The sequence below is a fragment of the Fistularia commersonii genome, chromosome 25 (genome assembly GCF_037954325.1).
Source record: "Fistularia commersonii isolate RoL2024-O1a breed Wild chromosome 25, RoL_Fcom_v1.0, whole genome shotgun sequence".
In the NCBI taxonomy this organism is placed as follows: domain Eukaryota; kingdom Metazoa; phylum Chordata; class Actinopteri; order Syngnathiformes; family Fistulariidae; genus Fistularia; species Fistularia commersonii.
In genome coordinates this window covers 410,670-434,772 of record NC_141308.1, presented here as the reverse complement: position 1 = coordinate 434,772, position 24,103 = coordinate 410,670, and the positions used below count along the sequence as shown (strand labels likewise).

The 24,103-nt window shown below is 41.4% G+C and overlaps 2 protein-coding genes across 4 annotated transcripts in view; one reads left to right on the top strand and one right to left on the bottom strand.

The window, feature by feature from the left end:
* LOC147218735 (uncharacterized) overlaps positions 1–17,937 on the bottom strand; it is a 24,085-nt gene extending 6,148 nt beyond the window's left edge. The window contains exons 1-2 of one of the 2 annotated variants that reach the window (XM_086172861.1): positions 17,822–17,937; positions 15,837–16,282 (exon numbers count right to left, since the gene is read on the bottom strand). In XM_086172861.1, the coding sequence (XP_086028987.1) occupies positions 15,837–16,271 (435 nt within the window). In that variant the 5' untranslated portion in view covers positions 16,272–16,282; positions 17,822–17,937. Of the gene's footprint in view, positions 1–12,573; positions 16,283–17,821 lie in introns of those variants that run through there. The other variant, XM_086172860.1, reaches the window with a different exon arrangement.
* The window catches only part of cables1 (Cdk5 and Abl enzyme substrate 1), a 24,697-nt gene continuing 17,578 nt past the window's right edge, over positions 16,985–24,103 (top strand). For both annotated transcript variants that reach the window (XM_086172859.1, XM_086172858.1), the window contains exon 1: positions 16,985–17,648. In XM_086172859.1, coding sequence (XP_086028985.1) covers positions 17,101–17,648 — 548 coding nt within the window. In that variant the 5' untranslated portion in view covers positions 16,985–17,100. The remainder of the gene's footprint in view (positions 17,649–24,103) is intronic.

Sequence of the window (24,103 nt, the reverse complement as noted above, 5' to 3'; positions counted from 1 at the left end):
AGAAGATGTCTGAAGAATAGAGACGAAGTGTGATGGTGCCCATTTTAAGCAGATGTCAGCATTTGTGAACAGCAGTATGGCTTCATGCCGAAAAAGAGTACTACAGATGCAGTATTTGCTTTGAGAACGCACTTTCTCACTTTTTGAGAAAGTACAGAGAAGGCCAGGGGGAGCTGAATTGTGTTTTTGTAGACCTAGAAAAAAAGCATATGACAGGGTGCCAAGAGAGGAACTTTGTTATTGTATGAGGAAACCTGGAGTGGCAGAGAAGTATATTAGAAAGGTACAGGGCATGTATGCTAGCCGTGAGACAGTGGTGCGTTGTGCTGTAGGAGTAACAGAGAAGTTCAAGGAGGAGGTGGGACTCCATCAGGGATCAGTTCTGAGCCCATTCTTGTTTACAGTGGTGATGGACAGGCTGACAGATGAGGTTAGACAGGAATCTCCATGGACCATGATGTTTGCAGATGACATTGTGATCTGTAGTGAGAGCAGCGAACAGGTTGGGGAAAATCTCGAGAGGAGGAGGAGGTATGGATTGGAAAGGAAGACTGAAGGTTAGTCGCAGCAACGCAGAGTATATATGTGTGGAACGGAGATCAAGAAGTTGGAGAATTTCAGGTACATGGAGTCAACAGTCAAGAGCGACAGAGAGTGTGGAAAGAGGTGAAAAGACAGGTTCTAGCAGGTTAGAATGGTTGGAGAAAAGTGTCAGGGGTACTATGCGATAGAAGACTATCAGCCAAAATGAAAGGAAAGGTGCACAAGACAGTAGTGAAACCAGCAATGCTGTATGGTCTTGAATCCGTGACAATGACAAAAAGACAGTAGGCAGAGCTAGAGGTTGCAGAGATAGATATGCTTAGGTTGTCTTTGGGAGTGACCAAGGTGGATAGGATCAGGTATGAGTCTATCAGAGGAACAGCACATGTTGGATGCTTTGGATATAAGGTCAGAAAAGCTGTACTGAGATAGTTTGGAGGTGTACAGAGGAGGGCTGTTGAATATATTGGTAGACAGATGCTGGAACTGGAGCTGCCAGGCAGGAGGTCAGGGGAAGACCAAAGGTCAGGGGAAGACCAAAGAGAAGATTTATGGATGTAGTGAGAGAGGATATGAAGGTAGTTGGAGTGACAGAGGAGGATACAGAGAATAGGGTTTGGTGGAGAGGGTTGATTCCTTGTGGCGACCCCTGAAGGGAAAAGCCAAAGGGAGTAAAAGAAGACGAAGAAGAAGAGGAAGTGGAGGTAGTCAGGGGGAAGAGAATGTTGGGTTTGGGAACGTCAGGATCCCTTTTCTGTTTTCACAGACAATGCGTCCCTGCTGGCTTAATCATCACTGCAGCATTTTGTAGCAGAGTGGGAGACAGATAGAGAAACAACCAGCTTATCCAAATCAGAGGCTATGGTTCTTTCTCAGCAATCAATGGATTGCGCTCTCAAGGCTGAGCTGTTCTGGGCATAATCAACTTGCAATAGACCCCAATATCCCCCCCCCCGTACACTGGAGGGTTTACACATCCTATTTGGCCAGGACACATCAAAGGATCAGATTTTGTCACTCGAAAAAGGGTTGATAAACTCAGACTGCTTCCTCCAGGATTCTGTTCTGGACATTGGGCATTGGACATATCGGACATCGACAATGATGATGATTTCAAAATTTAGGTTGATCATTGCCTTTTTCCCAACAGGATCAAGTGTTCTTCCCATTTTACGTTATTGGCAGCCAGGAGATGCTTGAAAAGATTTAGCTCAGCATAAATATTGCAGATACTGTGGCCGGTAACGACTATTGGTGACAAAATCTGCCTGTTTCCCTAAAGCTAACTGGTGTACCAGTTTTATATGATTAGCTAAATCTAATGTCTATTGGCTTCAGGTTTATACTGAAAACACATAAGAAATATTCATCCTCAAGCAGAAAAGCATGTATGTGTGGTTCATATATTTTAAAGCGATTTGGTCTGAAACGTGTCTGGTCCGATCCTTTACAAATGTTGACAAAACACTTTTTTTATAAGTGTGGGAGTCAGCAGGAGACTGGGAATGTTGAGTTACCAAACAATTTATTTTTTCCGAAACTTAACATAAAGTATTAGGAGTATATAATGAATCAAGCCGTAATTTTCCTTGGATTCAAAGGAAATCCCTGATGTGATTTCCAAGAATGAATGTCATTCAGAGTCAGGCTCTCTCACTGAACAGGTCCGGTTGTATTTTGCACAATGTCTTCATTGCTACCTCCCACTGGAATCTGATGACACACTAGGTTTAATCTCTTAGCTAAGAAGATCTGAGTTCAGCTTCTCATTGCAGAGTGTGGAGGAGTCACTTGTCTGATAAAAGATGAATTCTAGTGGTAAACTATGATTCCTAGAAGAAGGAGGTGCCCTTTTCAGTGTACTGTAGCGTGGAGTGGGGCCTGGCCAGCGGAACCCCAGAATCCTATACGAATGATGAGGATGACTGTTGGGGGGTTTTCTTGGTTCTATGTTAAAGAACTCCATAGTTGAATGGTCGCAAAATGTTGGGATTGATGTTTGACACTAACCTGCACCGTCAGCTACCATAACAGGGGCGTGCACCTTCAGACTAACTGTTAGCGCTGAGAGTCACACCCCCTGGGTTTCTACTAACATATGTCTGATGAATGACAGTCAACTTACATAGTACACTCCTTCTTTGAAAGTATTGATAATTCCACTTAACCCTAAGTCACTATTGTGTGGTTGTTGTCTGTAGAAATCACAACTCATTCCACTGAAATATATTAGGTTACAATGGCCATCTTCTGAAACAAAGCATGGTGAACCGTCTAAGTTGAATTTAAAACCAAACTATGTAATCTATTAGTAAAACAGTAATGGGAAATAACCATATCTTGGAGCCTGAAGAAAGCTTGCATGTCACTATTGGTTTTAAGAATAAATGAAAATGCCAAACATACCATTATGTGTCGTATTGAGATAATTTGGCTAAGAAAATTCAAAAGATTATTCACTTATATATTACATTACATTACATTGCATTTGGCTGACGCTTTTATCCAAAGCGACTTACAATAGAGGACATAGGGACTGCAAATACACTTGCAAATACACGATGCACAGTTACAGCAGATGTTATATTAAAACAACAACAACAAATATAAATAAACATTTATTAAGGCTAGATACATTTTGGGAAACCATATGTTGCTGTCTGTATTATGTCTTGCTGCAACAAACCTTCATTCATCTTCTTTCCAGAGCATACCTCCACCTCTCAAGTTTTCTCCCAACTGTTCTTTGTTCTCACTACAGATCACAATGTCATCTGCATACATCATGGTCCATGGAGATTCCTGTCTTGCCTCATCTTTGGTGGTTCACAGCTGTCCCCTTGTTGTCCCCTCCCCCTTACACTTCTGCTACACCTGCAGCACACCTCACCACTGTCTCACATCTCGCATACATGTTCTGCACCAGTCCAACATACTTCTCTGCCCCTCCAGACTTCCACATACAATACCAGAGATCCTCTCTCGACACTCTGTTGTATGCCTTTTTTTTTGGTCAACAAAAGAGCAATGCAGCTCCCTCTGACCTTCTCTGTACTTCTCTATTAGCATTCTCAAAGCAAATACTGTATCTGTAGTACACATTCTAGGCATGAAGCCATACTACTGCTCACAAATGCTAACTTCTGCTCCCAGTCCAGTTTCCACCACACTTTCCCATTCCTATCCCTACTTCTCCATCCTGCAGACATCTTCTCACCCTCTAAGAGACCATTTACTAATCTAACCAGAAACTACTGCTGCCTGTCCTAGGCACTTTACCACCTTCGCAGGTATATCATTAGGGTTAACTGCCTTCCCACTTTTCATCTTAAATGCCTTCCTCATTTCATCTTTACTAACCTCTGCTACTCCATAGTCCACGATAGTCACCTCCTCCACCCTTCCCTCATTTTCATTTTCCTCATTCATCAGCTCTTCCATCTTCCCATCCATCTTCCCATCAGTCTCCTAGCATCTGTCAATACATTTCTGTCTGTACATCCTTTCCACCTCTATTGGTCTGTTCTGCCAACTTGTATAGTCCATCATATCATATCAATATCAGTATCACTCACTCCCTCCTTACTGTCCAACCTAGCATACGTTATCATATGGCCTTTGTTTGGCCTTTGCTACCTGTACTTTTACCTTGCACTGCTTCTCCCTGTACTCTTGTATTTTATCTTCAGTCCCTTCAGTGTCCTATGTCTTATTTGCTAACCTCTTTCTATGTATATACTGCACTCACACATTCCTCATTCCACCACCAAGTCTCCTTATCTACTTTTTACAGCACACCAGATTCTCTCCCCCCCTCTCCCCTGTCATAATAACTGTAATAGTCTAGTCAACTGGAAGATCTCCCTGACCACCTGAATCCTTTGCAACTCCTCCCTGAAAACCATACAACACACAAACCTCCTATGTTGTCTGGCTACACTTTTTCCCACCACTACTTTGCGGTCACTAATTTCATTCAAATCACATTGTCTATACAAAATGTAGTCTACCTGCCTGCTCTTACCACCACTCTGATAAGTTAGCCTTTATCCCTGCCTTTTCTTGAAAAAAGGATTTACTACACCCATTTCCATCATTTTTGCAAAGTCTACTACCATCTGTTCTGTCCCTCTGTGTTCCTATCCTGTATAAAACGTGCCCATCACTTCTTCATCACCTCTTGTGTCTGCACCAGCATTTCCACTGAAGTCTGCCCCAATTACCACCCTCTCACCTCTGGGGATATTCTGCATCAATTCATCTAAGTCACTCCAGAAACTGTTCTTCTCCTCTAACCCGCATCCCACCTGTGAATCATAGCCACTAACAACATTGAGCATCACACCTTCAATTTCCACTTTCAGACTCATAAGTCTATCTGACACTCTTTGCTTCATCAGAACATTCATAACAACCTTCCCTATAGAGAGCACTCCAACTCCAACTCCAACTGGTACCCTGTGGCACCAGTGGTGGTTATTGTTAACCCGGCCCTCGACCAATCCATGAGATTTGTAGGATTGATTCGCATATTAAGCTTTGGCCGTGTTTTATGCCTGATGCCCTTCCTGATTCAGGCAACTCAGGTGTAATTCAGGCATGAGACTGGCTCAGAGAGCTACTGGCTTGTGCCGCCCTCCGAGACTGCATTACCTTCATATTACAGGGTGAATTACTATAATTAAATACTAGATGTGATTTATATTCATGACAATCCAGTAAATCCAGTTTAAATATTGTCTCGTGAGAAGACAAAGCTATGGGAATGCTTTATCATCTTTACTTCAAAGCTGACAATTTGTCAGTAGTTCCCCATGATGATTAATTTCTACCCAGGGTCCTTGAGGACCAGGCATTTAGCAGGAGTCAGGAAGTCATTGGTACTTCTTGGCATTCTGGGATGTGTGAGGACTGGAAAAGTCCTTGTTGGACATAGACCTGATTTCCAGCCTTTACAATTTGTTGGTGTTACAGGTGACTTCCTTCTTAGCTTCACTGCCTCCCAATTAACCATGAGAAATCATTTTATCTTTGAGTCCTTTTAGGAGGGTTAAATAGGCTTTACACAAACTAGCAGCTCTGATGGGATTCACTTTTTGCCACCATCTTTGCTTTTTTGGGATCACTAACTATTCTTCCCTAGATTCTTCCTACAAAACCATTTAATGGACAAAAGAAAGAAAAAAAAAACTGCTGATTGAGCATGAAGGATGTTGTGTTTATAAGTCTGGCATCTCCGTCACACATCACAATCTATTATCTTTCTGTGGAACAGGGGAAGTTATCTTGGGAACCTATTGTGTGCTGGGGTGGAGTTTTGATGCAGTTTGTATGTGAGTGTGTGTGTGTCTGTGGCACCTCTACTGTGTATATACTTGTGAAGACTTTAGCTGTTGTCCCAGATACCAAAAGAAAGTCTTGGCTACAGGGGCCCTGTCCTCCCCTCTGTTCCTGACTGAACAGGGGAAGCCATGCATGTAGGATGAGAAGAGGGGAGTCAGCATAGAAGAAACTGAGCAGAGGAGGTGCTGTGCTGGCTCTTGCCCTCTCACTGACAGGATCTGGTCAATGTCCTGCCATAGAGGGTCGTGGCCCAGCTTACACACACAAACTTATCTCCAATACATCTGCCAGGCCGCCTGTGCAGTCCCACTGTCTCTGTTGTGGGCCATGAACATTTTCCTGCTGGGGGTGAGAGAAGGATGGTATAAGGATAGAGGGAGGAAGGATGAGGGTGGGGAGATCCAGGAGAGAAGAGATGATTGTGGGGTGGGGATGGGAGGGGGGGTATTCGATGTGAAACTGCCGCTGAAGAGGCCTGCCAAGTCGCTGAGCTATATGGAAAACAAGAGCCGCCTCCAGGGTAACAGGACCACTTCTGAATTTCTACAAACAAAAATAGCTCTGATGTCTGGTTACGACCTCTCTGTTCTCTGGCCCTAGTCGCTCCCTGCGAGTCTGTCACATGGAATTCCCACACAAAGGCCAGGCTCATGTTCAAATCTAAACACCCTTCCTGAACAACTTAATTTACTGTAGACCAGGATACTTAAGAAGTGAAATTCAATAATTGTGCGGAGCCGAGCGTATTTATCATTCTTTCCCTTCTGGTGGATGGAGATGACCTCGTGATGACCAATTGTGTGGACCTCAATTGAGGTCCCATTGGTGAGCCATTTCATCATTTCAACAATATGAGTTCCAATTCTCATGACCTAATGTGTTGTAGAATGCCTGAAATCTGCTTCTTGTGTTTTCTCTTCTCTCCCTCAACACTTTCTCATCAGCAGCAGAGGCAAGGATCAAGAACAAGAAGAGATGGTTGACAATTCTGAATGGTTGTGACAAAGGAATGAGATTGCATACAAGTTTATTGACACAAAATAGTTTACATAAAAACTTATTTTGAATGCTAATGACACATGAAATTTCAAAAACTTAGGCATTTGCCATTTAAGAGGTATCAGCGGAGGAAAAGGAGCAAGAAAGCATGGGCTGGATTATGGCATTTTAAGAGGCAAATAGCCAGAGCAACATATGTGCAGACTCTCAATCATTGTAATCATGGAAACAGGGAGGAACTAACAAAGATGCAGAACAGAGATCACTAATCAAACCACCTCTGTTGCTTTTCAAAAATATTATGAGGACTTGTATTCTTTTTTTAACACATGCCCTGCAGCTAGAAGGAAGGGTGCAAAGAAAACAGGTAAGGAGAAGCGGGGAGGAGAGTGATGACCTTCTTAATGTACATTCTGTTCTGCTTTGGCTGTAATTCCCAAGGTTGCCTGTTGAGTGTGTGTGTGTGTGTGTGTGTGTGTGTGTGTGTGTGTGTGTGTGTGTGTGTGTGTGTGTGTGTGTGTGTGTGTGTGTGTGTGTGTGTGTGTGTGTGTGTGTGTGTGTGTGTGTGTGTGTGTGTGTGTGTGTGTGTGTGTGTGTGTGTGTGTGTGTGTGTGTGTGTGTGTGTGTGTGTGTTAGGTGGTGCCAGGCACAGTGTCTCTCGACTGGCTCAGTCAGTGTTGACCAAGCCCTGTACTCCTCCTACTGTGGGTGAGGCATATCAACAGTGTGCTAATACTTATATGGTATGTGCATACACTGATAGGTGTGTAAACCTACTGGGCAACAGTCAGACATTCACATGTGAAAAAAATAACTAAAAAGTTGTGTATTAGTTGAGACCAAAAACACATTGGAAGTATCAAATCATCTGAAATTGACACTACTTCCAACTGTTTGTTTCCTAACTATCACTAAATTTAGTGTGCTGTAAATTGCTCACTTGCAATTATTAAAGATAAGGTGTATAAGTCAGCAGAGGTCACTTTTTTTCCTTTACTCTGCATTCATCCAGTTATGGTTCAACTGCGACAAAACAACAAAATGATTAAAATAAAACTGTTGTCTTCCAGTAATCTCATTCCTCCATCAATGTCACCCAACACTCTGGAGTGAGAACAATATTCCCATGTGAAATGAATTGTCCGGCATTTGAAGGTACATTCCTTGTGAATGTTTTACCCTGATTTAAGACGGCTGTGTCCTAGGTTGGGTTTGAGAGCTTCTTCTCACCACCCCCACTTCCCCACCCATTCATGTGAACAAGCACACATCTCCCAGTTATAGCGCCTGATCGTATCTTAGCACCAGTCTCACCCCCTCGTTTCCAAATGAATATAAATGAATGTTTTCATTGTGACATACAAATGAAAACAGCAAAGTATGTTAGCAAAAACACTGGCTAAAAGCAGCAAACTTAAAGAAAAACAAATGCAGGAAAAAAGAAGTGTCCGAATTGCTTTTCATGTCTGCATTTAGCTAAAGTTTTAACAAATGACACAGATGGCCAAGACAAAATAATAATTATGGTGACAACTAAGAGTAAAATGAAACATGTAATACAAGTGATTTTTTTGCTATGTTATCAAGATCATTATTTTCATGTATTCATTAAAAACATTTTTTCGAATAGGAGCAGTGAAACATGACTACATTCCTAGACTAAAAACATCACAATATGACTAATAGCAAGCAGGACAAAGGTCAAAGCAACAGGAACAAGTCACTGGATGTGACATTAATTTAACCAGAAGCAGTTTGATTTTCCTAAAACACGAATAGCAGTAGATCCTTGATACTTTTCAAAAGAAAATAGTAAAAATAAATAGCGTCCTCAAGTTTCCAAAAAGGGATTTCATAATTTCTGTAGAACCCTGAAAGAAGCCAAGAACATGCCAGAAATATAAAGGAGGTTGTATTACAGTCAGACTTAAAGTATGTGTTAATGTGCATGCAGACAAAGACATTTACACAAGCAAATATCAACATATCTTTTTTATAACTTTAAGATTTGTGGAGAGGGATCTCACATTCTAAGCCTTACAGATTTTCCTGCGATCTGGTCATCAACAGTGTAAATCTCTGACTCCAGGACCTGGGGTGACCCTCCGAGTTAGCCTTTTTTGGCAGACACTTCAGCCCCCTTTAATCTTGCAAAGAGATAAATCCTTTGATGGACCTGGTCTGACTCAGTTGAAAGTACTGCCCATCCATGTCAATAGATCAACATAATACGGCATGTTTGATGTTGGGGGTTGAGGGATATGGGTGGGCTCTCTCACCACGACCAGTAACATAGTCATCAATCCCAGGGCCACCACTGCAGACCCCATAATGTTTCCGACCATCTTGTCCCATCCTCCCTCTCTCCTAATGCTGTTCTTGACCACAACAAACCCTGCCCTCTTGACCACAGACAACTAACACTCAACCAGGGTAACTATATGTGTCTGCGAGGCATAAGCACCCAGACTCTGAGACATCAAGCATTTCACAAACATGAAAGCTATCTTATTCAATATAGTTGCCTGTTCATCAAAAAAAGTTGCACTTTTCTTACAGCAGCATATTTGCAGCCAGCCAGTAGGAAATTTGTGTCTTGGAAAACTCATTACAATGTAAAGACTATGAAATTAGTATGATTTTTGAAGAAATAGTTCAGCACCGAATCATCCCGTAAATACATGCATGCTTATTTTTAAATACGTTCTTGATTTTGATTAAAGAGCCAATATGTGAGATCTAGTGACATCTGGTGAGAAAAGTTCAGATTGCAACTCCCCAGTTTATCCCGCTTTTTCTTTTGTAAAGCTCATGCAAACTTGGAAAAAGGACTTTTTAAGACATTGCTATATCGGCCAAAATATCTAATTGCTGGTTACAGTGGCTTTGCTAAAGCAAAGCAGCACAACTTGTGGCCACACAAAAGCGTATCTTATAAACAAAACAGGACCCTGTATAGGTGATTCAACTTCTGGGATTCTGTAACTGCTTTAACTGGGTCTTCATTTACTTATTTCACACTCACTTTCTCTTCTACTGTGTAGAGAAATTACATGTTTACACTGCTCACCAATTCCTTAAACAGCAACTGTGGCCAAAAAATGAATATTGTTCCAGCTATTTGTAACAATCCTCTTGGTTAACCTGTTTCACAGATGCTTTTTGACACTACTGAGAATATTGAGAATATGTGATAGTGTCTTTATTGTTATAATGTTAATTCTCCACCAAATTTCCATTCAAATCTCAGCTGTCACTTCTGAAAGCAGTCGGGATCTTTCCTTTATGATGACTTACAACTGGGTTGGATATGGATTTTGAATTGAAAAAAGGCTGGATATGGATATGGAGTGCATGACCACTGTAACAGAGCCATTACAGCAACATGCGGTCACAATTGTAAAATAATTTTAAAAATGTGATGTTGGGTAATTTTGTTACTAACATGAAGTCCAGTTGAACTTGGGAGTCATTCATGAAACCATAGAGCAACAGTGCTGACATTGTCACAGGTCCATTAAGTCAGGTCTTTAACACTGGTGATTGTGAGTGATTAATCCACCACTGTTAAACACAAGTTTCGACTCGAGGAATGTGGGACAAAGAATAAAAAAGCATCATGCTCCCTCTTGGCATTTTAACAAACATAATAGAAAACTTATGTAAGTACGTAAGTGACATACATGTGAGCGCCAGACAGATAACAATGATAATTTCAAAAGTATCATTGTTAACAACAGCTGCAATTTTGAATTTAGGAGGATCTTTGGACAAAGATCAGATTCTTAGTATCTTCTATAAACCATTATACCATACCATTTCAAACCATAGTGAAAAGTTTCAACTAATTATGGGCCAGTTTTCAAAACAACAAAAAAGTAATGTCAAGATTACTGAATAGTTTGTGTCTACCGCTAAGTCTCCAAAAAAAAATGTAATCCAGCAAAGAAACATGATATGATCTTAAGTGCAACATGATTGTCACAAATTAACACAGTCCCTCTATTTTTTCACAGTTTGTATTAATAATGCTGAATTAAGCAATTCAATATTTGCTGTGACAACATGAAAATTAAGCCAATTTCCCTGTCTTTTTCAATCCAATATCCAGGTGTCATACATGGAGAACGTCTGTGAATTTTGGACATTTTTAATGCAGTGATGATGAGCCCCTCAAAATATGAAAGGTGTTTATTGTTTCCCGATATCAATAAGCTAACTTTCAATTATTTTCACTTTTGTAAAGGAGAATAATGCCGCCAAATAGATCACTCATGCCTTTTAGTCATGCAAAGGCTTTCAATCAAACTCTGAACAACACAACTGACTTTCATGAAGGTCTTCGATGATAAGGCCATGTCCTGTTAAAACAAGCCATCCTTGTATCTGTGCTCAGAGCTGGACTCACTTAATCAATCTTTTTAAATCCTCCATCAACACACCATTTTTGTGTGTATTGATGGAGCTGATGGTTCTTCATAAAGGAACATGGGAGGATTCAAGGTCAAGAATGAAGTAATAAATGGCTTATTTATTAGCCCATCATGAAAATACTTTTGGCTTACGGCCTCTATAGTTTATCACAAGGTCCTAGTGCAATAGAAGTTGAAGCACTCTACAGGTCATTCTGCAAAGGCCGCTTTCAAGCCATGTGTCTATGTGTGTGAGAGAGAGGGAGTGAGGGAGAGAGAGAGAGACAAAGATGTTTAAATTACATGAGACAGAGCTTGTACAAGACCAACTAAGGCAATCCTCAACATTAGCACCCCTTAAATAGCTTGACAGGCATTTTAATTGCTTTACCCTGCAATGGCTCAAAATGTTGTTGATATACAAAAACAAAGGACAGAAACCCATATGAATCCCTCCAAAACCATGTATGTATGTTCCCTCCAGATATTTCCCTCTATATTACATGCAGTTTTTTGAAACTTTGGCTTGACTTACAGTTGAAAGAGAAAAATTGTTGAATGCTCTTTTTTTCAGAACTGCACATACACCAGGAAGTGAATGCCACCTGCCCTAAACAGTCTCAAGTAGGATCCTTTCAAGCAACTATGATGGTCTGATATTGTAATACAGGAGAGTGACTTTCTCCATTGTCTTCTATGGCAACAGCGGTGAAGAATCAAGGATCACCTATGGTTTCTGCCTCTCAAGGTAGTGGGGGAAATTTATGATTTATGATTCACTTTGGCATGTTTGCCTTTAATCATTGTGATCGTAATAAGAGTCATGTGCTTGGAGCCTCACAATGAGGTGCTGAAGTACTTCATGAGTAGGAAACTTCAAACAAATACAGGAAGCTCCGTGTTTCTCACCAAGGGCAAGAGGCTTTGCTGTAGCACTGCAGCAACTGATTGGACACTCAGATTAACTGGGGCCAAAGAACCTGTTGTTCCTTATTTTATTGTTGCCGGGCTGTTTACAGAAAGGCATCAGAACACAGATCTGGAGGGCAAGGTGACGCTATCAAAATGTGAATGTCAAATACAGACGTCATTAATGGCATATAATATTGAACATTTTGAATAATCTAAGACAAATAAATATTCATGTGAAAGAACCCAGACCTCTTTGGGTATTTATTGGGGAGTAAAACCTTCTTTTATTTAATGAAAATAAAAGTACTGATGTTATGAGATGAGAACAACTTTATTAATCCCGAAGGAAATTGTTGTGCCAGGGTTTCAAGTAAAAACATAACAGTAATAGATAATAGTGGAAAGGAGGAAGAATAAGAAATATAATGAAACATAAATTGTCTTAGCTGTTAGCAGTAAGTTAGTTAGTCAGTAAGTTAGTTAGTCATGTTAGAGACAATGTCTTACATTATTATCAAACAATTCAAGATTACTGAAATGTCCATTTTTTTTTTTTGAAAGACAAATAATATCACTATTTTAATGTGCTCATACAGAGTGCTGTTCTTAGAACCCTTCAACAGTGGGCTTTAAAGATTAAACTGCAATACATGAGTTAAGAATATACAGTATTTGCAAAAGTGGAACCCAACAGAGACTTCTAGTGGTCACGAATCACCACAACATTGATATTTTCCAGGAGGAAGTTTTAAGATAATGGTTTCTTAGATACTTCATTTAAATTAGATTTGGTGTTTGATTAAGATGTTTACATTTGTTTTTAATCACATCAAAAAATATATACTAGTGTGCTGTATTCAACTGGCCCATTAAAACAAGATATCAGCTCTGGGTGAAACACAGGCAATGACCACAGACAAGCATAGACATGGTATCCGCTTCCATTTAAAAAAAAAAAAAAGACCTAGATATATTATGACTTTTTTCTTCTGAAGTAGACCCTCTTGTAATATACACTAAGCTACCTTCCTCTTAAAGTTACTATGTGGTGAAAGATTTGGGTCCCTCCTTCTATAAATATCAGGCTTGAGCCAAGAAGGAGCTGTCTGTCAAAACGCTGAATTCCCACTTAATGAGATTTCTCATTCTGTGCCACAACACAATGAAGAGCAACAGTGTCTGTGCTTTTCCACTCAGAAAAGTGGCTGAAGTCTGTTTGACTTGAGATCAGTACAGATGATGCTTTGTTTTTTTACGTGATTGCTGAATTACTTGTACTACTGCAGTGACCATTCACACTGACATAGAAATAGACAGTTAGCCTCATGCTTGCCTTATGCGACACAAATATGACAACCTTCCTCTTTCTGTCGGGGAGGAGCGGTATCTAGAGATTTCTCCATTTATACTAAATTTGTATGGTATTTGGCAAATTTATAGTTAAAATTTTGAAGAGGAAGAGTGCATTCAAGGCTTAATAGTAAAAGTAGAATGCGTCATCATTTCGCTTTCACAAGTAAATAAACAATTGTAACCTTCAGAATTTCAACACCAACTTTTCAAAGTAAATAAAATTCTGGTAAATGTATGGATATTTTTTTCTCTAAAGTATATACAGGACAATGCCTGATCCATTAGCACTAGAATACACTGAATACTTGATTTTTTTTATTTAAATGTATGTAAATCTAAACCATTTATTTTTACAAACCAGAATAACAGACACTTGAAAAAAAAAAGATTCTTATTTGTTAAATTAATAAAAAGTATGTAAGCGGCAATAGATGTTTCCAGATGAGGCAAGCATCGAGACACAGCACCTTAGCCTTTCAAATAAGACAATAGCCTGTTGGTAAATGTGAAAAGAACATTTACTTACCAAAGAGAAAAGAACTATATAGACATTGTAAAACATATGTTATCTTCAGCGTGAGATCAGTAAAAAAACAAGTGACCAACTGTTGATGGCAAAACAGCCATGCTGGCTGTCAACTGGATGACATTGAAATGTATGAGAACTAATCAGTCATGAATTAGTGAACAACCATCACTTTCATCAGGATGAAACTGCAGGAACCGGACACTTTTGGAAGCTTTGGATACAGCCCAAACGTAAAGAGCTAGGCTGGACTGAGATTCAGTCAGCCAGATGTGGCTTCATGTAATGAGATGGGTTCGACTCAAGCCATAGAAGCTACAGCAACCCTCATTCAAAGCCTTTAATATGGCTAAACTTTAACAAAAATTAAACAAAACAATTACATGACAGTAATGGGAACAAAAACGTGAGGGCAGATTTCGCCTGTAGTTCACTTAATGAAATACAGAGGCAATAATGAGAACAAGCATTCACAATAAAAGCCATATTATCATCGTTATAATGCTGTGATCAAATAAGCTCTGCACATGAAAGATAACAGACATTGACTGGGAGAATAACCTTCAAACAAAGTGTGCTCAGATGACGCAAAGAAAATAAGGATAGCATATATGTAAAAAAAACTGCAAGTGATGACAGAGGAAAATAAAAATATGAATCTTTACTATGGTGTCAGTTGTTCAGGCCTCCATGCTTCCAATACCCTTGCTAAAGTGCTGCCTACTTGTTAAAAGAGACTTCTTTTTCTTTCAGCTTTTCCCCTCAGTGGTCGTCACGGTGAATCAACCTTCCTCATCTAACCATATTCTCTGTATCCTCCTCTCTCACAGCAACTAACTTCATATCCACTCTCACTATTTTGTAGCTCTCCTTCAGATTACCTCGTCTATACAAGATGTAGTCTACCTGCATGGTCCTACCACCGCTCTTACAAGTTACCCTATGTTCCTGTCTTTTCTGGAAAGAGGTATTCACTGCTGCCATTTCCATCCTTTTTGTGAAGTCTGTCCCTCTGCGTTCCTATCCTGGATACCAAATCTGCCCATCACTACTTCATCACCTCTATTGTCTGCACCAACATGTCTACTGAAGTCTGCACCAATTACCACTCTCTCATATCTGAGGATATTCTGCATCACTTCATCTACCTCATTCCAGAACTACCTCTCCTCCAACTCACATTCCACCCGTGGGATACCCACTAACAACATTGAGCATCAGACCTTCAATTTCCAGTGTCAGGCTCATAAGTCTGTCTGATATTCTTTTCTCCAGAACATTCCTCACAAAGTCCTCCTTCAAGATAACTCCTACTCCATTTCTCTTCCTGTCAGTACCATGATAGTCAGTACCACCTAAGCTTCTGGCCTTACTACCTTTCCACCTGGTCTCCTGGACACACACAGTATATCCACCTTCCTACGCTGGATCATGTCGACCAACTCTCTACCTTTCCTGTCATAGTCCCAATATTCAAAGTCCCTACTCTCATTACATTACAGTCATTTGGCAGACACTTTTATCCAAAGCAACTTACAAAACTCTCTGTGATTCCCAACACATTTCCACTGGTAACCTGTAGGTTATCTGTACCAATGGCAGTTGTTGTTAACCCAGGCCTCGACTGATCCGGTATGATTCTTAGGTTTGATTTGCATATTTGGTTTTGGCACATTTTGGCAAGTTTTACGCCAGATGACCTTCCTGACGCATCTGTCACAGGGGCGGACTCGGGCAGGGAACCACACCTTTGAGGCAGGAGTCAGGGTTGCGCTTTCTTTAGGTATCCAGACAGGTAGGGTGTCGCTGGCAATTCCCTGGCCCCGAGACAGAGTCGCACAGGGCTGGGTCTCACCAGGACGGGCCCCAGGCAGGGTGGAGGCAGGACGGGCCCCAGGCAGGGTGGAGGCAGGATCTCGGACGGGGTCAAGGCAGGAGCTCGGGGTCCGGTCGTGGCAGGGACAATCCCCCGGCGCCAGGCAGAGCGTGCCGCTGCCCTTTATAGGGCTCTTGATTATTGGCCGCTGCTGCAGCTGGCGCCGATTACGAATTGAGCCCAGCCGTGTCTCCTCTCGGCAGCCGAGGGATCCTGACAGCAGGGATCCTGACAGCATCCCTCTGCATTTATCAGGGCTTGGGACCAGCTCAGGGAAACACTGGCCTGTGCCTGCCAGAGGCTGCATTGTTAGGAGACCTAAGGGGAAAAAAAAATAATGATCAACTTTACCCTTGTCTCTCTGTGAGATTTGACTCTCACATATAACACAAAAACCACAGCACGGTGGTGCAGTGGTTGGGACCCCGTCTCTAACCCGATGATAGCGGGGGAGGGGGGTGGGGGATGGTCTAGCATTCCCGCGGCCCTGAGTGCAAGACAAGCGACAGACGATGGATGGAAGGATGGATTGTGGACCCAAAATGAGCAGGTGTAATCGATGCCGGACAGATGGCGCAATTGCTGCAGAGATGCTGAGCAGTACAGTTCACGGTGGAAAAACGAGGTCTATTTTTCTTATAACGATCAGACCCATCCAAATAACGTCAATGAGCATCTGTTCCGCCTGAGCGTTGGCATTTCAGGAAGCAAGCTTGCTGCTCTCTTCCATGGGGCTGCGGATTGCATGATAGTAAAAAAATGCAGTTCGAATGAATGATATATTGCATATTCTATATCACATAAGTTCCGGCTTCTAACGTAGGCACGTTTGATTTATTCGGATCTGCTGGTAGTTTATGCAATTTTTGGCACGGTCTTGGTCAGGGCAGCGACAAGAGCCTCAGCAGTCAGGAAAAAAAGAAACACGTGTTCCCGACACCCTATTGGTCCAATTTTTCCCTGTGCTGCCACAAAACTGCACTCACGTGACCTCCCTGTTTTCAATCAGTTTAACGCGTGGACTTAAACGAAAGGCCCGCTGCCATTCACCAACTAATGCACGGTTTCCCTTCGCGATGTGCGTGTGAGCAAGGTAAGGTCGGAGCTGCGGGGACTTGGATTGCTGGAAGCGGGCGATGGCGGCCGCTATGAGCAGCAACACATCCGCAGCCACGGTACAGATAAAGAACTCCAGTATCGAGCATACGCGGAAACGCATAGACTCGAGGAGAAGGCAAGCCGCTCTGTCTTTTCTCAGCAACATTTCCCTGGACGGGCGGCCCGTGCACGACGGTGCACACAGTCAAAACGAGGAGGACAACTCGCTGGAATCAAGGACTAGACCGAGCTTGGCTTCTCCGGAGCGCTCGGCGTGCGGAGCTTCTTCCGCCCCAACTGCCGGGAGCACGGCCGCGCAGGCGCTCGCATTCGCAAGCCAGGCTATCCGAGCCGGTTTTGGGACGTGTCCCGCAGCTGCCCCGGCGGGTACAGAAACGGAGGGCGATGCATTCGTGCCCACGACGTTCAGCTCGCCTTTCTCCGCGGTGCCAGCCTCGACCAGGGGGAGGCTGCAGACGTACACTCAGGGAATTTTACCTGCCTCTTACTCCAGGCAATCCTCCCAAAACTACTGCCTGGAGGGTGGACAGATAGCCAACTCTGCTATAGAGCTACAGAGGTCAAGGTAACTTGATTGAATCCGATTTAACGATGTGTTTTGAAATCTGGTTAGCCGTTGGTTAAAAGAAAAAAGTGCAAAGGTGATGATTCATGCAGGACGGCTTGAAATGCAGGTCACGTGTATGTGCTCATAGTGGGGAATCGAAAAACTTGCCTTTAAATAACCCCAAATCATACCATCTGCGTTTTTCAAGCGGGGGGCTCAGTCCGTGTGCTTATTGTTGTCAAGCCTCCGGAGTCCTGCTGTAAACTCCCACATCCGCATGCGATTTGGGTTTCAAAATCAATTCTGCCTATCCAATGGAATGAAAGAAACAGCAACAGGAAGAGGGTGCATCCCTTTTGCATCTATTGGTTCATTATAGAGGTCAGACAGATTTTTTTCCTAAAATTCCGAGTTTCGTTTTTTTTTTCCTCGCAGCTGATCACAGTAAGCTGTTTTGAAAAAAATATGCTCTGGGTTCCAAGCAACACAGTCTTGTCTAGACATAGCAAGCAGAGACCTCAGCCGTAAGCATATTTATTTTTTTTACTGCATGTGGTTGTAGCTTTGATTCACTGGTCTGCACTGGGTCAAATATATATGATCACAGGTCTTACAGCTGTTTTGCTTAAACCCAGTTTCCCAGGAGAGAGAACTCTGAGCACCTCCTCGCTTTGCTAGTGTTTGCTGGTATGCATGTGGTTAAATGTGTTAGCTTTTCAATTATCTTTAGTGGATTGCATTCTAAAACCTATGGTCACCTGCTAACTCCCTCTCCTCCACATGATCTAAAAATCCTGTAACTCTACACCGTTGTACAACAACAGCATATGAAACAGTGGCTTGCCGACTCAAGTGGATGTCTTCTTTTACCTCTTTGTCTAATTTTTCCCCAGAGGAGGCGGGAGTGAAGCTCGTAGGGTTTTGCTCACAGCAAGACAGCTGTCAGTAACAGTTGTCTCATGATTCTCACTGGCAGAACCCAGTGTCAAACCCATTCTTTCAGCTCAGAGCCTCTCTGGTTCAGCCAAATCCTGTCTGCTACAGTTGTGTCTGCCAGACTCAGTCACATTTCTCTCCCCCTTTCAGCTTTTTTTTTTCCCGATTTTTAATATTTTGATTTTGCCAGTTTCTCCTATTGATGGTGATATGGAAGTATTTTTTTCCCTTTTTCCTAAATTTGGCACAAATGATTATTTCGACTTAAGGAGGAACTGATTAGATCACTGATGGTCAATGCCCCCCTCTCAGATAACAGCTTTTAAGGTCATAATATAAACATTCCATTTTCTCTCCTTGCTTTCATGATCAATGTGCCTTTTCATCATTGAAAAATACATATACGTACCACTCACAAGTGACTGTGTATCCCAATTTACTGTTATGACTGCATGGCTGGCTGTCTTTTACCTGTCTCCACTGTTTCAGTGTCCATAGCTTTATCTAATCTTCAATCTTACATTACAGGACTTATCAATTTTTTTTTCTTAATTTTTTTGATTCTTGGTTCCAGCATTGCTGAATGAGGATGCATTCATTCATTTTCATGCTGTTCTTGTTAATGACAGGCTCTTCTACATCAGATAATCCTACTTTTTCAGTTGTTTTTTTGTCTGATCACTTTAGTTTGCCAATTTGTTTCTTTTCTTTTGAATGGTGCTACCACACACATTGAAAAGGGGTGCCTTTTTCCCTTGATGAAAATATTCTGAAATTTGCAAGCAGTTCTTCAAAGTGCATAACTCCCTGACCTCAGGATGTTCAGGTAGTAATTGTAAGTACTGGGAGCCAATCTGATCCCAGATAAATAAGTTGCTGTAGCCTTTGCGCTTCATTCTGTTGACATCCAAGTGGCAATGGTAGTATGTGTGTTAGGATCCTTTTCATCCATCTGTGAAGATCTGTTCTTATTGCACTTTATATTGCATTACTTTTTCAAGAAATAGAAGGGATGACGGTCGAGGAGGTTGCACTCCTCTGTTGTGCTAATAAAGAGCATGCTCTGATGTCACATAGACGAGTGGAAAAGCTATCATGTTAGATTATAACATTACCTTGTACACTAAAGTGGGGAGGGGTCCCCCTTGCAATGCCCCCTTTCGCCTCTGTTGCTCACTGCTTTTCACAGAGGTTCTGTGAAAGGGGAAGCTAGATAACCATAGTCAGTTAGTCACAATGGGTGGTACAGCAATTTTTTTTTATTTTATTTTTTTAAGACATTACTTTAAAACTACCAAGTATCAGTTTTGTCTTGGGTGACTTCTTATTATTGAGTGAGCCTTGAGTGAGTAATAAAACTTAAAGCACAACTACAATCTCAAAAAAAAAAAGAGAGATTCACAAACCCTCAGTTCTTTTGTGCTCTCTGTTTATAGAGAAAAAGGAAATGTAGACATCTGCACTTCCATAAGATCTCCTGCTGAGGATGATTATGTAACACTGCCAATAGTTCCAGAACAGAGCCTACAGATCCCTGTGGTGTAATTTCAACATGTCTGCCCCTTTTTGCTTTTCCCTTCAGGGGTTGCCACAGCGAATCACCCTTCTCCACCTAACCCTATTCTCTGTAGCCTCCTCTCTCAAACCAACTACCTTCATATCCTCTCTCACTACATCCATAAATCTTCTCATTGGTCTTCCTTTAGACCTCCTGCCTGGCAGCTCTAACTCCAGCATCCGTCTTCCAATATATTCAGTATCCCATCTCTGTCCATGACTGAACCATCTCAGTCTGGCTTCTCTGACCTCTCCAAAACATCTAACATGTCCTGTTCCTCTAAAAGACACATTCCCGATCCTATCCATCCTGGTCACTCCCAAAGAGAACGCTAGCCTCTTCATCTCTGCGACCTCCAGCTCTGCCCCCTGTCTTTTCATCATTGTCACTGTTTCTAGGCCATATAGCATCACTGGTCTCACCACTGTCTTGTACACCTTTCCTTTCATTCTGGCTTATCGTCTTATGGTACCTCTGACACTTTTCTCCACCCGTTCCAACCTGCTTGAACCCATCTCTTCATCTCGTTTCCATGCTCTCTGCACTCTGGACTGTTGTCCCAAAGTACCTGAAATCTTCCAACTCCTTGATCTCCACTCTCTGTAGCCTCACCGTTCCACCCGGATTCCTCTCATACACATACTCTGTCTTGCTGCGACTAACCTTCATTCCTCTCCTTTCCAGTGCATACTTCCACCTCTAGATTTTCCTCAACCTGTTTCCTGATCTCTCTACAGATCACAATGTCGTCTACAAACCTCATGGTCCATGAAGATTCCTGTCTAACCTCATCTGTCAGCATGTCCATCACCACTGCAAACAAGAAGGGGCTCAGAGCTGATCCCTGATGGAGTCCCACTTCCACCTTGAACTTCTTTGTTACCCCCACCACTGTCTTAATATGTAGTATACATGTCCTGCACCAGTCTAACATAATTCTCTGCCACATACCAGAGTTCCTCTCTTGGCACCTTGTCATATGGTTTTTCTAGGTCTACATAAACACAATGCAGCTCCCTCTGGCCTCCACTGTACTTCTCTATCAGTATTCTCAAAGCAAATACTGCATCTGTAGTACTCTTTCAAGGCATGAAGCAAGACTGCTGTTTACAAATGCGGACTTCTGCTGTCAGTCTTTCCAACTGGTCTCCTGGACACACAGTACATCCACATTCCTTCTCTGCATCATGTCAACCAACTTTCTACTTTTCCTATCATTGTCCTGATATTCAAAGTCCCTACTCTCAGTCCCAGACTCTTGCCTTTCCTCTTCTCTCTCAATCATGCATCACCCTTCTTTACCCACAGTAGCCCAGTTTCCACTGGTACTCTGTAGGTTATTGGTACCAATGGCAGTCACTGTTAACCCGGGCTTCGACCGATCCGTTTGAGATTATTAGGTTCGATTTGCATGTTTGGTAATGGCAAAAGTTTTACTCGATCACGGGGACACCGGCCCATCCCCCCCGAAGCTGGCTCTCAGGGAGACACTGGCCCGTGCCGCCCTGAGGCTGTATTTGAGTAATTTGAACATGATTTACTTTCAATGCGCAAATAATCCAATTGTGTTTTTTTTTTTAAATTGAAAACAATTCTCAATAATTGGGTTAATGAGACACTTTACAAGTATCAGATTTTAAAAAAGTCTAAAGATGTGTCATACACATTTTGAGCATTTTTTTTTTTAGGAACATAATCATACATTTCTCAAATTGTATGTTTTATTAAAGCATTAAGTGCTCAATTTCCTTTAATCCTCATTTATAATTTGTGTCAAATTTCAGAAGTCATGCAGTTCAACTTGAGACATAGTTTGCACAGTGCTTGTTTTGTTTTCTGAATGCAGCTGGTGGAAATGTGTCCAGAGATTTTGCAGGAAGAGACTTGATGCCAAGGCTTTCTGTGAAGCACTCTAGTTGTCTACACTGTATTTTCTTTGCTCCACTTCTTCTCTCAGTCACCCGATACGCATTTCCTTCTTATGCTTTTGGCCTTCAGTGTTTGCCCCTGCTCAGGATGTCACTAAACCATGGATGTTTATATACATAGATTTTTCTGGCCAAAGCTTCTTTGGAACTCATTTCAGTCATTTTGTTTTCAAAAATGTTGTGCTTTTTCATTCTCAGCGCTCCTATTGATAATTCAGAGTAAAATGATCCAGTCCAATCATCCAGCAGTTTTGCATTCTGTAGATCTAAATCTTTTTGTTGCGAGGAGTTACAGACACATTTCTACTTAGTTATGTTTTTTTATTATAAAGGGGCTTTGATTCCACAAAGAGATGTTTTGATTTTAACAGATTTATCTTGAATTAAAAAATACAAAAAAAACAAAGTACTTTTTACTATCTGGTTGTGTCTGCCTTAGATTTTATATAAGTCTACCCTCTAACCCTCTCATTTTACTTTATTTGGGGTTTGTATAATCCAGTATATTTCTGTCTTTAACATTACCTTTTCATGCACTAGACAGCAGAAGCTGCAATGGAAAACCAGTACCACAAGCTATTATAAAGGTCCTCTAGAAACTATGCTGCAAATAAAAATGTCCCTTTCTTTTTACTTTTGTCAAGACCATGCGGTCTTTAGTCACTAACGGGTACTATTAATGTGTTTTGGGAACATTTTTCAATAATTTCACAGGAAAACATTGTGGATATTATCATCATTATCTTCTCTCAAAGATGAAAGACTTGTAGCAAATGGAATAACTTGAAGGGCATAATTTGAACTTCTGGAAAAGATGTAACAAGTGCTCAAACACCCTAATCTCTTTCAAACATGCACAGATCCACAGTTTAATTTATAAGATTAAAATATGTATTTAGCACTGCAGAATCCTTCAAACCGTAATCACCTGACCACAACAGGGATACCCTACCATAAACCATGCCTCTTCAGTTGAAGAAGATCGTAAATGATGTCTTTAGTTCTAATGCATGACAAGTTACCCAAATATCAAGTGCCCAAAGGACACTGTGGAAATGATTTCTCTTATGAATAATTCTCCAGAGTTCTACCTATGGAATGACACATTTAAATAAAATTAGCAATGAGATTATAAATAATAATACACTTTATTTAAGGCGCTGGAACTGGAAGTTTCTTGCATATTCCAGTGTAGTCATTGGAAGATGGATTGCCTGTGCTATTCTCACAGATTTAGACTCAAAATATGCAGTCAAGCATGATATTTTTCCCTTCCATTCATTATCTTTAATAAATAAAGCATCAACAGATATAAAGGCCCCCTACTTTCTTGTCTTCAAAACTTGGCCTCCTTCTGGAACTCAAACCATTCTGCTATCCAGCGTTCACTCAGCTCATGTTGGTTTAAACCCTTGGAGATCCTCAAGGACAGTCATCTTTTGTTAATCCGTCCTCATGTTCTGTTGTTTATTAACCAGCCCCACTCTCTCACTCAGAAACACTCAGTCAAGAAGGGGGTGGGTCAAGTAAAGTGTCACTGGCTGTAGCTGTAAACATTGAACTGCAGAAAGAATCGGGGCATGTTAAATGCATGGATGATTGAATATCAATAGTGGGATGTCATTTGTTAGCTGTCAGCTGAGTGGTAAGACCGGTGCAGATTTGTTGTCTCACAGCCCCCTTGGGAAGATGTATCAGGCTTTTATTATTTGAACACTATCTTAATTTCCATGACTCAAAATGTGGACACTTTGCACTGTTGGATTATGTACGATGCTTAACATGCACTTACAGCCTAATTTTGGTGTAACTTAGGTCTACTTCGCTATTACATGTGGGTATGTTTCAGCAACTGGCAGCTGATCACATAAAAGTGTTTAAGCAGAATTAGTCTGTTTGGTTGTGAAACTAAAGTGTGAGATGAAGGTCATCTGTGACAAAATGTATAACACCAAGTGCTTTCATGGCCAGCCTATTTGTTTATGATTGTCGTCCTGGAGAAATCCTTTTAATCTATGGAAGAATTGAGAATAATCATTGAACATGCAGGA